This window comes from Triturus cristatus, chromosome 7 (assembly GCF_964204655.1).
Source record: "Triturus cristatus chromosome 7, aTriCri1.1, whole genome shotgun sequence".
In the NCBI taxonomy this organism is placed as follows: domain Eukaryota; kingdom Metazoa; phylum Chordata; class Amphibia; order Caudata; family Salamandridae; genus Triturus; species Triturus cristatus.
The window spans coordinates 429,175,899-429,189,500 of NC_140590.1; the positions used below are offsets into that span (position 1 = coordinate 429,175,899).

At 43.2% G+C, this 13,602-nt stretch overlaps 1 protein-coding gene across 2 annotated transcripts in view; it reads left to right on the forward strand.

The window, feature by feature from the left end:
- LOC146809872 (myosin heavy chain, skeletal muscle-like) overlaps positions 1-13,602 on the forward strand; it is an 880,636-nt gene that overhangs the window by 367,085 nt on the left and 499,949 nt on the right. For both annotated transcript variants that reach the window (XM_085616724.1, XM_085616725.1), the window contains one exon: positions 4,639-4,787. In XM_085616724.1, coding sequence (XP_085472850.1) covers positions 4,639-4,787 — 149 coding nt within the window. The remainder of the gene's footprint in view (positions 1-4,638; positions 4,788-13,602) is intronic.

Here is a 13,602-nt window from a genome sequence, read left to right on the forward strand (position 1 = left end):
ACCAACATCTTCCTTAATTCAGCTAGCAGAAATATGCCTCAAATACAATTTTTTCACCTTCAATGACATACAATTTCTACAAATCATGGGTACCGCGATGGGTTGTCCCTTCGCTCCAGAAATGGCCATTATGTTTATGGCACTATTTGAAGAAAAATGGATATACAACAACAACCCCCATGACGGACACATCAAAATCTGGCATCGATATATCGCCGATGTGTTCCTCCTTTGGAGAGGTGATGAAGATCAGCTTGAAGCATTTGCGGTCTGGCTAAATAACAGGAATCCAAACATCCAATTCACTGTAAATCACAATAAAATAGAAATGAATTTCCTGGACCTTTTAATTAATCACGAAGAAGGCCATTTATACACCACACTCTACACAAAAAAAACCGACAGAAACACATTTCTGCATTTTTCAAGTTTCCATCAGCGAAATTTGCGAGAAAACCTTCCGTTCAGCCAGTTCCTGAGGATAAGGCGCAACTGTTCAAAAAAAGAAGATTACTTCGAAAACGCAACAGTACTGTTGAAGAAACTGGCAATGAGGAATTATCCCAAAAAACTCGAAGAAGGCGTTGAAACGAGCATGGTACACCCCACGCGAGTCCCTTCTCATTCCAAGAAACAAAAAGGATGGTATACCCTTGGTATGCGTGACAACGTTTTCAGGTCGCACCACCGAGATGCAAAAAATCATCAGAAAAAATTGGAACACGATAAAAGGCATCCCAGCATTCACACAAATTCCAATATTCGCATTGAAAAAAAATACAAGTATAAAAGAGAAACTTGTGCCTGCCAATACAACTATGAAACAACCTGAAATAACCTTGAGGACAATGCTGTCACTACCACCAATTAAAGGACATAGAAAATGCGGAAATTGCGTGTCATGTGATAGCACACTAGAAGGAACCAAATTTGTATATGGTCCAAAGTACATTAATCATTAAAACTGTACAAACTGCAACACCCACAATGTCATATATTGTGTTCTTTGCCCTTGCTCACTAGCATACATTGGGAAAACCACTCAACCCATAAAAAATCGCATTTCCCATCAAGTGCAAGACGCCTAATGCACCAATGGTTACACACTGTGTTGAAAAAAATTATGGTCCAAATGAATTAAAATGGACAGTACTACGACATATCCAAGGAAAAAATATCGACGCCCTTCTATCTAAAATAGAAGCAAAGACCATAATGTTCCTGGGTACTATTGAAAATGGGTTAAATGAAATGACAGAATTATCACACATTGTATAGATAAAGGGCTCCACAAGAGTCCTCTCCCACTGATACTGATTATTCAGGATAACGTGACACGTCACGTTTCTTCAATAAGCCAAAAAAAACTTTACTGTTCACCAACACGACAATAGTGTGAATCTGCAGACAAACCTGTAACATTACTGCGAGCCACAGGTTAGGCAAGGTTCACGCAAAAACGTGCAGACGCCTGCACGCTACGTGCAACACAGGGACCGAGTCAGTATCCATTACAAGCTATGAAAGATGTTCCCTCAAAGACACAAACAAAAAACCATCTCCATGGCAACGCGAACAGAACGGGACACTAATGATGTAATGCCTCAACCAATGCAAATGAATTAAGCTAAACACGTAAAAGAATGTAAAACAGTATCGATTTCAATAACCTACAGATGAAAGCAAATTACGATGTAACATAAACAAAGCACGGCAATAGAAAAGAACGTTATACGCCAATGGAAGATATCAGCCCTACCAACAACAAACGCTCCCATGGCAACGTTCCGGAAATGACGTTGGACGCAGCCACGCCAAAAAAACAAATGCACCAATCGAACACCACACACAAACGGAGGAAATTTCCAAACACTGTGGACGCAGACAGAGCGAACACAGAGAGGAAGAAAGCTCGAATAAACAGCTTCAGAATCAGCAAGGTATGAAGAATTATTACGCAATTACTTTCATTTAACAAACATATATTGGTGTCATAAATAGAGGGAAATTCACAACCGCTAACACTATAACGAGCAAGGAATGCCTGATACCTTCACAAAGTCCTACTAACAAAGTGACACACTGATTTACCAAAATTCGAACACAAGTGGTTCTAAGAACAATCAGGTGGCGGTCTCTATCTGCGAACACACACAAAAACCAGCACGGAAGACAAACAACAAAAAAGTAAAGAAGTACAAAACTTGCTATCCCTTAGAAACATTACATGTTTTTGTTTAAATTCACAGAGAAATAAGCAGTCACAAACAGGACCTGAATCGAACGCGCAGAAACATCTCCACCCCTCGAACCACAGAGCGGGTAGGTAGACAAAATTCAGGTGCATTAAGTCCAGTACGAGCGCATAAGCCATAATAACATCAGGGAACCTTTGCTTTAATAAACTCATTATCCTTTATAGATAAAAAGAAGATGACAGTCCCGTAAACCATTAGAAACGTGGTACGTAAGTTTATTTTAAATCTTTATTTAATTTTCACGAAGAAACAAAATGAGCGCACACTAAAACTAGGTATACTGTTATTCTTACAGGCGAAAGATGCCCCACCAGAATTTTTGATAAGCCCCGACGAAGACCTTACTGTTAAGATACAGGTCCAACACATCAAAGGTCGAAACGCGTTGGCAATAAACAAGCAGCGATTCAGATCATTTTTGGAACAAACTCAAGGCACTCGTGTTTCCCATAGAGCAGAAATAATAATCCATCTATCGCTCTCCCCGAAAAATATTTAGAAAAATATTCTCTGACCCTGCTTAGGACCACAAAAAGCAGTTCATGTTGAGGACCAGATGAGTCAGGGTCCCTACAGCTTAACCAATCAGATATTTTTGTACTGTAGTGTAAGAATTCCCTCATTTGTTTAAAGTACTCAATTTGTGTATGTATGATACGTTATAAAGTTATGTGTAACAATTTTGAAAAAGTGTATAAAAATTCTACACGTTTTATGTAAAGGACATGTATTTGTCAAAATGAAGAAGTGTTTTCTCTGTCCAAAGTAAGTGTAAAAAGTAGAAATTGAATTGAAACTCGCAGTCAATAAATAGGATTGCTGAGAAAAGAAAAAGTGCGATTAATGGTGTCAGAGGCATACTTGCGTTTATAAGGTATATTTACAGAGATGTCGCTCTGCTCCCCTCTCCCTAGCGCCGGCTGAAAATAGGCTGCTGAGCGCCACGCACATACCAAGCACCATAGTACAAGGGTGTCTGCGTGAGTCTAGCATAGGTTTTGTACTGGAAGGATATCCTTCCAGTACAAAATACTATGCTTAGACTAAATTTAAGCCATTGGATGTGTGCTGTACAGTACGGCACACATGCAAAGAGGGAAGCGTTAGGAGGAATGAAAACGTTTCTACTTTTAATGCCTGCTTCAAAGCAGAGTTATTTTTTGGCGCAAAATCCTGTCTACTGTTGTAAGTAGGTAGTGTTTTTCATCAAGAAACATGTGTAGTTGCATGGGAACGCCCATGTCTCACCCAAGGAACGCCCTTTTAACGCAGAGTAAAGCAAAGCTGCACTCCGTACTGCTTTGCATTACTTTCAGGCAACTTTAAAATGCAACACAAGTTTTGCGCTGGAAAGTAAATTAATAAAAAAACATTTTCCACAGGTCTGTCTTGTTTTTGTGATGCAAACTCAATGCAAAATGTTTGTAAATCTGCCCCTTGGTGTATTAAATGCTGGTTTTCCACAACTGTGGTGACCGGATGTTGGTAAATTGAGTGCTAAATAAAAAGTGGGTAATGCAGCATTTGTATCAGCAAAACGATATAATTGAAGCACTACACAAAAACAAGCTCTCTAGGCACAACACCAGTTGTCTTCTCATTGTGATGTGAAAAAATAAAACGCTAAATATGAGACTACCTTCAAAACCATCTGTATTGCGTCTTTACACTAATCGTCCCACCCCCTCCTCCACCTCCATATTCCCAGCATTAACCCAACTTCTTGGCTTGGGATATTATCAAGACCACAAATGCTGAAAGTAAGGGTTCTTTACTGAACAATAAAACATTTTAAAGATTCATGTAGAGAAGAGTGTGCTTAACACTGTTAGCGCTAAGTTATATTGCCATAATGCTCTTTACAAATGCCCATCACATCACGTTCATTGGAAAGAAACGTTTCTCCTCCCTTATAGCTATTTACTATAAATGTTCATTTAATTATAAAGGCACACATACATCAATGAGCTTGTGCAACTCATGTCGTTTTTCTTGTGTCTAGTCGTGAAATGTCAGCATATTCCATTGTCTTACCTCATTAAACGTCCATCTGCTAGTTTTCTGCCAGGTAGGGTACTTAGCTGTGTTTCTATGGGCAGCGAGCCGACACATTTCTAGCAGAGAAACATTGCACAATATGCAAAATAAATAGACGTTACTGCTAAAAGGGCAAACATATATCCCGGCAGGTACAACAGATTGTAGAAGGCATGTCAGTTGAGCAGTTGTAACCCCCACAGTGCAGAGGAGAACATCAGACCTCCACAGATCAGTAACTGTTTTTGGGCGTGGAGACCTATTTTTTCAAATTCAATGCAATATGATGTATAACGTGTCCTATTCAGATGGAGTAAGGTTCATGTTGTCTTATCATTCCCAGCTAATTTGCAACCCAGAACAGGAAAATAGCATTTGCATAATTGTGAAGGAACCAGAAGCACAGCAATCAACAAAAGCCATCAATATGAATTGTATTAACTACAATGGAATTGAAAAACCGAAGATGGGATTGGAAGACGTTATTAAAACGTAGGTAATTTTCTCATAAGGAATATTACATATTGAATGATATAATCGATTAATGGTTATCTAAAATAGTTATTTGATATTTGGATTTCTTACATGTCATTTTGCAAAGATCGTCAATTGTGTTAAAAATCATATTAACATTTACAATTATTTCTCATACTGACTGAATGTGCTTACTAGAATGCAGTACTATAAAATGCATTTGTTTTTTCTGGTGCTGATTTGAGAGCATGGACAATTACATTGTTTTCCTCACCATCCCTCTGACCGCTTCACAAATGTTCCAAGATCAATTTTAGATGTACTAATAACAACTGTATTTTTGAGGGCTAGTGACCTCACTCAAGGCTGCAGAGTCACCACTGCCAACACTGTAGTATACAAGCATTTGCAATGCAATTGGTCTCGCATGTAAGCGAGTTTGAGCTATTGGCATTGTGATGACAATGCATTTTATTTATGTTTTTTGTTTAAAAACATATGTACAAGGCATTGTCATTTATAATGCCAATAGCTTAAACCCGCGTAAATGCGAAACCTATTGCATTGGGTTGCGTGCATATCGGCTGTCCGGGCAAGTGCACATCTCCTGTCCTCCTTCGGCAACCAAGTCGACGACAATAGATCTCGCCAATACATCTACATAGACATTCCATACACAAAGACACATGACCACATACACAAACACACACAGAAATACACACAGGTGTACACACACGCATAGGCACTGCCACCTACACAAGAGTAAACAGATATACTTTTATACATAGACAGACAAGCAACTCGAGGCACAACAGACACAAGCACAAAAGTACACATGGAATGGAAGCCCACAAATACAGAAAATGACAACATGCACACACATATACCCACACACCTGTAACTTACTGTTGTGAAAGCAGATTTACAGGCACATGCGGACAAGCATCAATTTACACAAAGTTGTACCAATACACAGGCACATGCCTAAACACATACACATTGACACACAACCATGGACACACGAAGAAATAGCTGCATACGCAAGTATAAACAAATATAGAGACATACAGCCAGACGCATAAGGCATAAAGACACAGGTCTGCATTGGCACACCGACGCATACACATACATGCACTAGCAAAAATACACCACCTACCAACTTACAGACACATCCTATATACAAACAACTACATATGTACTTATTTGTACACATTTATACACCAAGAAATACAAAGATATACAAGCACTTATGCACATGTCAAAACATACAAACACAAACATACACATACAGACTCGTACTCAAAGACTTACACACTTGACCACGGGCAAACACAAGCATAGACGCGTATGCAGGAACAAACACACACAGACTCACAGGCACACAGACTCACATACACACAGACTCATAGATCCAGACACACCATCCAACACACTGATCCACACAGCACGCACATACAATCATACATGCACACACACACAGACTCACAGATCTAGACACACACCATCAGACAGACGCACAGACACACTCACAGAGAGTTAGGGGTCAATACAAGCCTGGTGGAAGAAATGGCTGTGGAGAGAAATAAGCATAAAGATACAAATAACCATTAAGAAACAACAAAACGTTATACTGGAAAGCAAGCACCCATGCAATTGGTATCAAACCCGTCCAGTGCCACCCTTCCTCATCGCTCCCCAGAATCGTTTTAAACATAAAAGTACATCATACGGACTAGCAGTTCTTATTTTGATCGTGCTAAATCCTGAACTGTCCTGATCCTATCCTCCCTGCTCGTGGAGGCACCCCTACACCACCGCCACCAACTCTCGGTTGGCAGGAAAGGTGACCGGGTGAGCGCAACGTGCTCTCCCACTCATACAACAATCCCGCCACCCACCACTAACCAGAAAAAAACACTGAGTTCCTCTGCTGCATCACTGCACAGCTGGTGTTATTGAGGGACAAGACCTCGGCAGGTATTACACACTGGGAGCGCAAGCCCAACTTCCCTGATTGCCTCATCACAGCCCACAGCTTTGTTTCGGAAAACACACGCATAAACCAAGCGTGGCCAGACCGCGCTCCAAAGTAATTAAATAAATAAACAAATGCAAATGCAACAATACAAGCCCAGTGTAAGAAATGGCGGCAGAGCGAAATAAGCATAAAGATACATATAACTATTAGGAAACAACAAAACGTAATACTAGAAAGCAAGCACCCTTGTAACTGGTATTGAACCCTTTCAGTGTTACCCTTCCTCATCGCTCCCCAGAATCGTTTTAAACATCAAAGTACATCATATGGACTTACAACATACGGATTTGGATCGTGCTAAGTGAAAGTGAAGAGACACCGTGCGCGTGTCCTTCTGCTGTCAGGGGCAAGCTGATAGAGACGCTGTGAGCTCGAGCGCGCAAAAGTGAAAGCGCGCGGTGGGAGTGCTCGAAAGTGAAGTGACGCCATGCACGTGCCCATCTGCTGTCTGGAGGCAAGCTGATAGAGATGCCGCGATCGTGCACATCGGCTGTCCGGGCAAGTGCACATCTCCTGTCCCCCTTCGGCAACCAAGTAGACGACAATAGATCTCGCCAAGGCGAGCAGCACATGCGCTGCGTTGCTAGGCGAGACCTTAATAAAAATTAGGGGGCTTCAACGTGGCGCCATTGAGCATGGTGATCCATCCCTGATGCTATTGAGAACGGAAGGCTGCAAGCCCTTTTTTTGGACCCCAAAGTTGGTGTCTCTGCACTCTGAGATGGTAGTTAGTAGGCTGCGATCCTGAGGCACCTTTCAAAGACACCTTTTGACCACTGATGAGCTCCCGCAAAGGACCATAATGGCCCAGCTGCCCCCCTGCGCAGAATGCTTGCTTCTCTGCCATAGCACAGTGACCTCTGCCTGGAAAGCAAGACTCTGACGTATGGTGCCAAGGAAGCCGGGTGGTGAGCGGACTATCACAAGGCCCAATTTCTACCCCTATGTGACCTGTACCATCTCTACAAGCCACTGCCCTTTCCCCTCTCACCACCGAAGAGGGTATCCCTGAGTGTTGCTAAGTAGTGGTCCATCCCTGGCTCTGGTCACCTGGAGGCCGGATGCTGACTTGGCCACGCCAAACCAGAATCACCAATGCTTCCCCTTGAAGTAAGTGGGCTATACGCCCGCTGCCATTTAGGAAACACATAGACACACCGCTCAGCTCAGTGAGCCCTAGTTGGTGTCATCTTCTATTGCCTCTCTGTTTCTCTGCTGCTTTATCCTATTGTTTTGATTCTGAGACTACCAACGTATGCTCTCCTGCACCTCACATTCTCCCTAGGGTGGCTGCTGCCAGCATTGGAACATGGCTTTGGGATTTGCACAACATTACTGCCCTTCGGACTTTCTGTTGGGCATCCCTTTCAATATCTGCATGTGCCTGAGGCCCCCGAACTCTTTCCTGCAGTGATCTACATTGCACCCTCTAAATCCACACATTTTCCCTACCCTCCATGTGGAAAACGAAGCACTTGCGGCATCTCACATTTGCAGAGGCTTTCTCCAACCATTAAACCATAACACCGCCACCACCCACCATGACTACAAGCATAAACATTGTGGACTCAGCCTTGGCGATGATCCTGAAGAAATGGACAGAAATAAAAAGATCCATCCCTGGGGTCAACAAGGCAATCGCCTTGATGACCACAGAATTATACACGCTCCGGGGAGACATTCCAACTTCCAGTCCCGGCTTACAACAATGGAGGTGCGACTCTAGGACGTGAAATCACACCTGGACAGTCAACCGGACTGCGAATGAGAACTGTGGCAGCTACGCCAGAAGACCATTGATATAAAGGACCAAAGGGAGAATACCCAAATTTTGGGGGTACCGAACAAGCGGTAGGGAGGACATGATGGCTTTCTCTGCTCTAACCCCTACTCTGCTACACACCACCTTCATACCAGCCCTGGAAGAATTTCAACAAGCGCACCAGGTGCGCATTCATGGAGATGTTTGCTCTAGCCATCCAGGGCACATCTTAGCTTGTTGTATACTCCAGCAACAGGCATAACAGATCCTTCTCGAAGTGAAGAAACATGAACTATACAGTTATAACAAGAGCCAGGTCCTGTTTTTTTTTTTTGCAGACATCTCAGGGCCTACCTGCTAAACGCAAGCAATTTCTAGCCCTACACCACAGGCTACAGAAAAAAGGCATCAAATATGGCCTCCTTGAGCCTGCTTCAAGGCCACACAATGGAATATCAGGACACAGGGTCTCTAGAATCCTTTTTTGGACAACTTTGGCATTGCTGATATGGATATGGCGCAGGGGCGTCCCACCACTTCACCGGCCACGTCTGAGCGGCAGGGCTCGGTGAACCCCACAGACCAAGATGAATGCTGTTGTTGGGAATCGATGATGCAAAAGTTGTCAGACTGCTCCACTGCAGAACGAGACAAATTGAGATCCATGCATTAGAAGTGACTGAGACTGTTCTCAAGACGCAGTTTGCTGATGCTGATGTTCACCTGTTGGTTCCTGATCAATATTATTTGCATGTTGCCTCCTATTTAGTTTTCTATTTGCACCCCCTCTTCGGCGGTCCATTCATAGACCGCTATAATAGTAGGACTGCCTACCCTCGCCTTACACTGCCTCCCCATTGATTTATTACCTCAAAACCCCCTGTTTGTTTCTCGTTCTATCTGGGAGAGGCCCTCCTGCCCCCCCCCCGAGGTACAGGTTACACCAGCTACGGTGTGCAGAGTGTGTCTACTGTAGTTCCTTACCCCTTGTTCTCCCTTCACTTTGAGGCACCTTATCTTCTCACACCACTATATGTCATCCCATCCCACTCACCCACTGATGTTGACCTCTCTTAATGTCCACAGGCTAACAAACTTCATTAAGCTGAATAAAATACTTACACTTTTAGGCCATACTAAGCCCAACATTGCTACTCTACAGGAGACAATCCTCATCCCCAGAGCAAGTGGTAAATTTAAAAGAGACTGGGGTAAGCCGCATTAGATATGGTAGCACGACCCGTCCTCCACCGGCACTACCTGCGGCCTGTGCATGCTGAGGAAATGCGGAGTCGCTATCTCATTGCACAAAAACCTCCCCTACAGCCTTCAAGAAACATGGTCCAATATAGAGGAGAGATACATTTTCGCTAAACTTAAGATTCAAGGTACACACATCATAGTGGGCTCTGTATATGCGTCCACGGGCGACAAGTCAGACTTCTTATCCAAAATCAGTAGATTGCTTACATCCTTTGGCACCACAAAAGTCATCCTAGCAGGAGACAGGAATGTCATGAGTGACCCAGTCCTAGATAGATCAGGTCGACCTGATTTGTACCACAACAGGGTTCTGAGTGCCTTACAGAATGTCATTCATGACCACACACACCAGAAGCCAAAGAGACTCCTACTCCTATAAGACGGACACTACACGCTCACTTCCTGCTCTCACCAGATCAGGACCATTATTGACTAATTCCCGCTCTCATCCACTTTCCTACAACACCTGACTTACTCCTCTATTAGCCCATGCAGAGTGTCCAACCATGAACTCGTACACATTTGCCTACACCTTGATTTATGGCAGATGGGTTTTCCCACTTCAAAGACCCACAGGCCAAACAATGGATCTCCTCGCAAATAGATCGTTTCCTGTCGAATAATAAAGACTCGGTCCTTTCGACCCAAACACTTTGTTGAGCTAGGAAGGCTACTGTGAGGAGGTTGCTGATGAGAGATTCTGTCCTGTTATCGTGCAGCACACCCAGGCCCATCCCTACCTAGAGAGCAGAATCAAAACACTTACCTTTGCCTATTTCCAGTCATCCTCCAAAGACTCACTAAGATATATTAATTCCACCAGGTTTGCCTTCAACACATTTTACATGACAGAAGCAGAAACCTGTCTCTTCTGTCTCCGGTAACGGCATTACGAGAGAGGGGAATAGGTGGCCCAACTGTTAACTTCCCTACTCAAACAGCTGGAATCATCTCGATTAATCTCAGCCCTGAGTAGGTCAGCTATTCAACTGCTCAATGCACCCTACGGACATAGCTATGGAATTTCAATGCAACTACGAATCCCTTTACACCTCAGACTCTTTGTACAGAGCTGCTGGATGAAAATGCATTCTTTATAGATTTGTGGCTGCCTAAACTCATATACGATCCATGTCAGGAGTTGGAAGGTAGAAATACTGTGGAGGAATTTGGAAAAGCAATAGACGACGTGGCCACTGGCAAGGCGCCCGGGGAAGATGGCTTTCTGGTGGAAATTTATAAAATGACCAGGGCACTGACTGTTCACAGCCTAGTTTCAGTATTCAATGAAGCATTGGGCAGAGGCCATCTTAACTATGACTTTCTCAGAGCCCGGATAACTGTAATTCCAAAACTGGGAAAAGACCTTCTCGATTGCTGTAGGTATAGACAAATATCACTAATCAACGTTGATGTTAAAATCTTAGCAAAAGTTCTAGCAAACCATTTGAAATAAGTAATTACATCTCTGATTCACCTCTCTTAAGTGGCTCTGTGCCGGGACGCTTCTCTTCTAACCATCTCCATACTCTCTCTCACATAATTTGGCAACATGATCTTGAGGACTGGGGTATCCCTGGATGCCGAGAAAGCCTTCAATCAGGTTGAATGGGGTTATCTCTTCCAAATAATGGCATATGCATGGTGGTTGGGCTCAATCTCCTTACTTTTCAGAATGGCATGTATCATACTCCCACAGACTCAGATAAAGTTGTGGTTTCAATTAATCAGGATTTATAAACCTCAACTATTCACCTGATAGGGTATCCAGGCATGGCAGGACCAGGAAGCTTATACGAATAGTCCGGTCTTGAGGGCCATTCGGAATTCCGGAAGTGAGGTGATGGTCTGGAGTTGCATGTGGTGGCCGTTCCAGGTCTTTGTTGCGATGTAGGATAAGGAGCGTCCTCCACTTCTGCTTCAGTAGATGCAGAGAGTATGGGCAAGTGAAAGGAAGGCGTAGCGTAGTAGTCTTCTTGTCAGCTGGTGGATGTTCAGGCGGTGGTTAATGTAGGCGGGTCCTTTGTTGTGTAAAGTCTTATGTGCGTGGGTCAGCAGCTTGAATTGCCATCTCTTCTGTATGGAGAGCCAGTGGAGTTGCCTGATGTTGTGTGTGATGTGGGTTCATCAGGAAAGGCTGAGGATGAGTCTGACTGCAGCATTCTGTATGGTCTGAAGTCTCTGTAGGAGGTGTACGGTGATTACTACGTAGAGGGCATTGCCGAATGTCCAGTCAGCTAGTGATGAGGGCCTGTGCCACAGTGCTCTTGTGTGTAGGGGTAACAATTTGAAGATCTTACGTGGCAAGTTCAGTGATTTCATGGTGAGCTTGTTGTCAAAAATGATTCCAAGGATTCTGCTGTGGTCGGAAGCAGTGGGTGTGGATCCTAGGTCTGATGGCCACCAGGAGTCGTTCCATGTGTTGCTGCTGTTGCTGAAGATCAGTACTTTCATCTTGTCTGTGTTCTGCTGCAGGCACTTGATTTTCATCCAGTTGAAATGCAGCGGTATGGTCTACAGGAGTGCTACTTTGTGCATTCTCGGGAGCAGCCCACAGCTCTTCCCTGTAAAACACAATCACACGTATTTCCATGTATTAAAAAGTGATGAAGACCCCAGGGATATCAATTCGAACTCTATCACTCTTTAAATGTACTTTCAGATGCTTCAGTGTACTTGATAGCAGGCGCTGTACAAAACTAAATCCAGTAACAACTTCTTTAACCTACAGCCACAGACAATGCATTTTAAAAATGCACGGTATAATTGATGCTGTAGTCCAACCGTAGGAACACCAACAGGAATATCAAACTTGACTCAAGATCACTTACTGCCAACCTATACTTACATGAAGCCACCCCAAGCACAGCTCACCTTCCCTTGTGTTCATGAAGTCTGGTCAGCATCTTCAAGGACCATGGGCCAAACCATAGAGTACACCTACGAGCCTATGTTTAGCAACAGGGACGTGAATAAAACATGCATTTTGTGACAAGTGAATTTGATGTTCATCCCCCAATAAAAGGAATTATGGGGGTGATCTTTTTTGTAATCCCCTGGAGGCTCCTCAGTTAGAACGGTGACAAGAAAGAGGATACTGACTATTCTCTATCAGCATGTGTGTTGAAAATATGATTGTTCTTTTTCGCAAAAAAATCAACTTCTTTGAGCTTGATTTTTTTGTTTGAGGATACTGTGAACTTAGTAAAACAATAATATTGGAAAAGGTCTGAACTTCTAAAGCGCAAACATATTCAACTTCTAGCATGTTTTGTTCCTTGATACTATAAAACTGCAGATGGTAACAGTCTTTATGGGAAATGTAAACATTTGCTTGCATTGGATGCCAAACATAGTCTCACTTTGTTATTATATGAAAGGGCAGTCCTGTTCTAATATCACGTTCTGCACATGGACCACGGTTTATCTTTAAGAAGCCATTTGGGATTCATTTTATTGCAAAATATTTAGTCATCAGAATTCATTCATGCAGTGGGTGACATATGGAATCATTTACTGCACAATGAAGCAGTCTTTCAGTCAGCATATCTGAAGGATATTATAAATGTGCTGCAGGTGGAGAGAGTGCAGTTTAGCAGCCCTTTCCAAATCCCTGGCCACTTGTAAATCTGAGGTACTGCACCAGCTCAATGAGTCCCGTGAAGTTTTCAGCGGGGCCCTTTGACACATTCATTTCCAGCTTCATAAACTTTCCATTCCCAAGGACTAGAGATAACATAGGGAAAGGTATGACTCGTGTTTTGAATAGG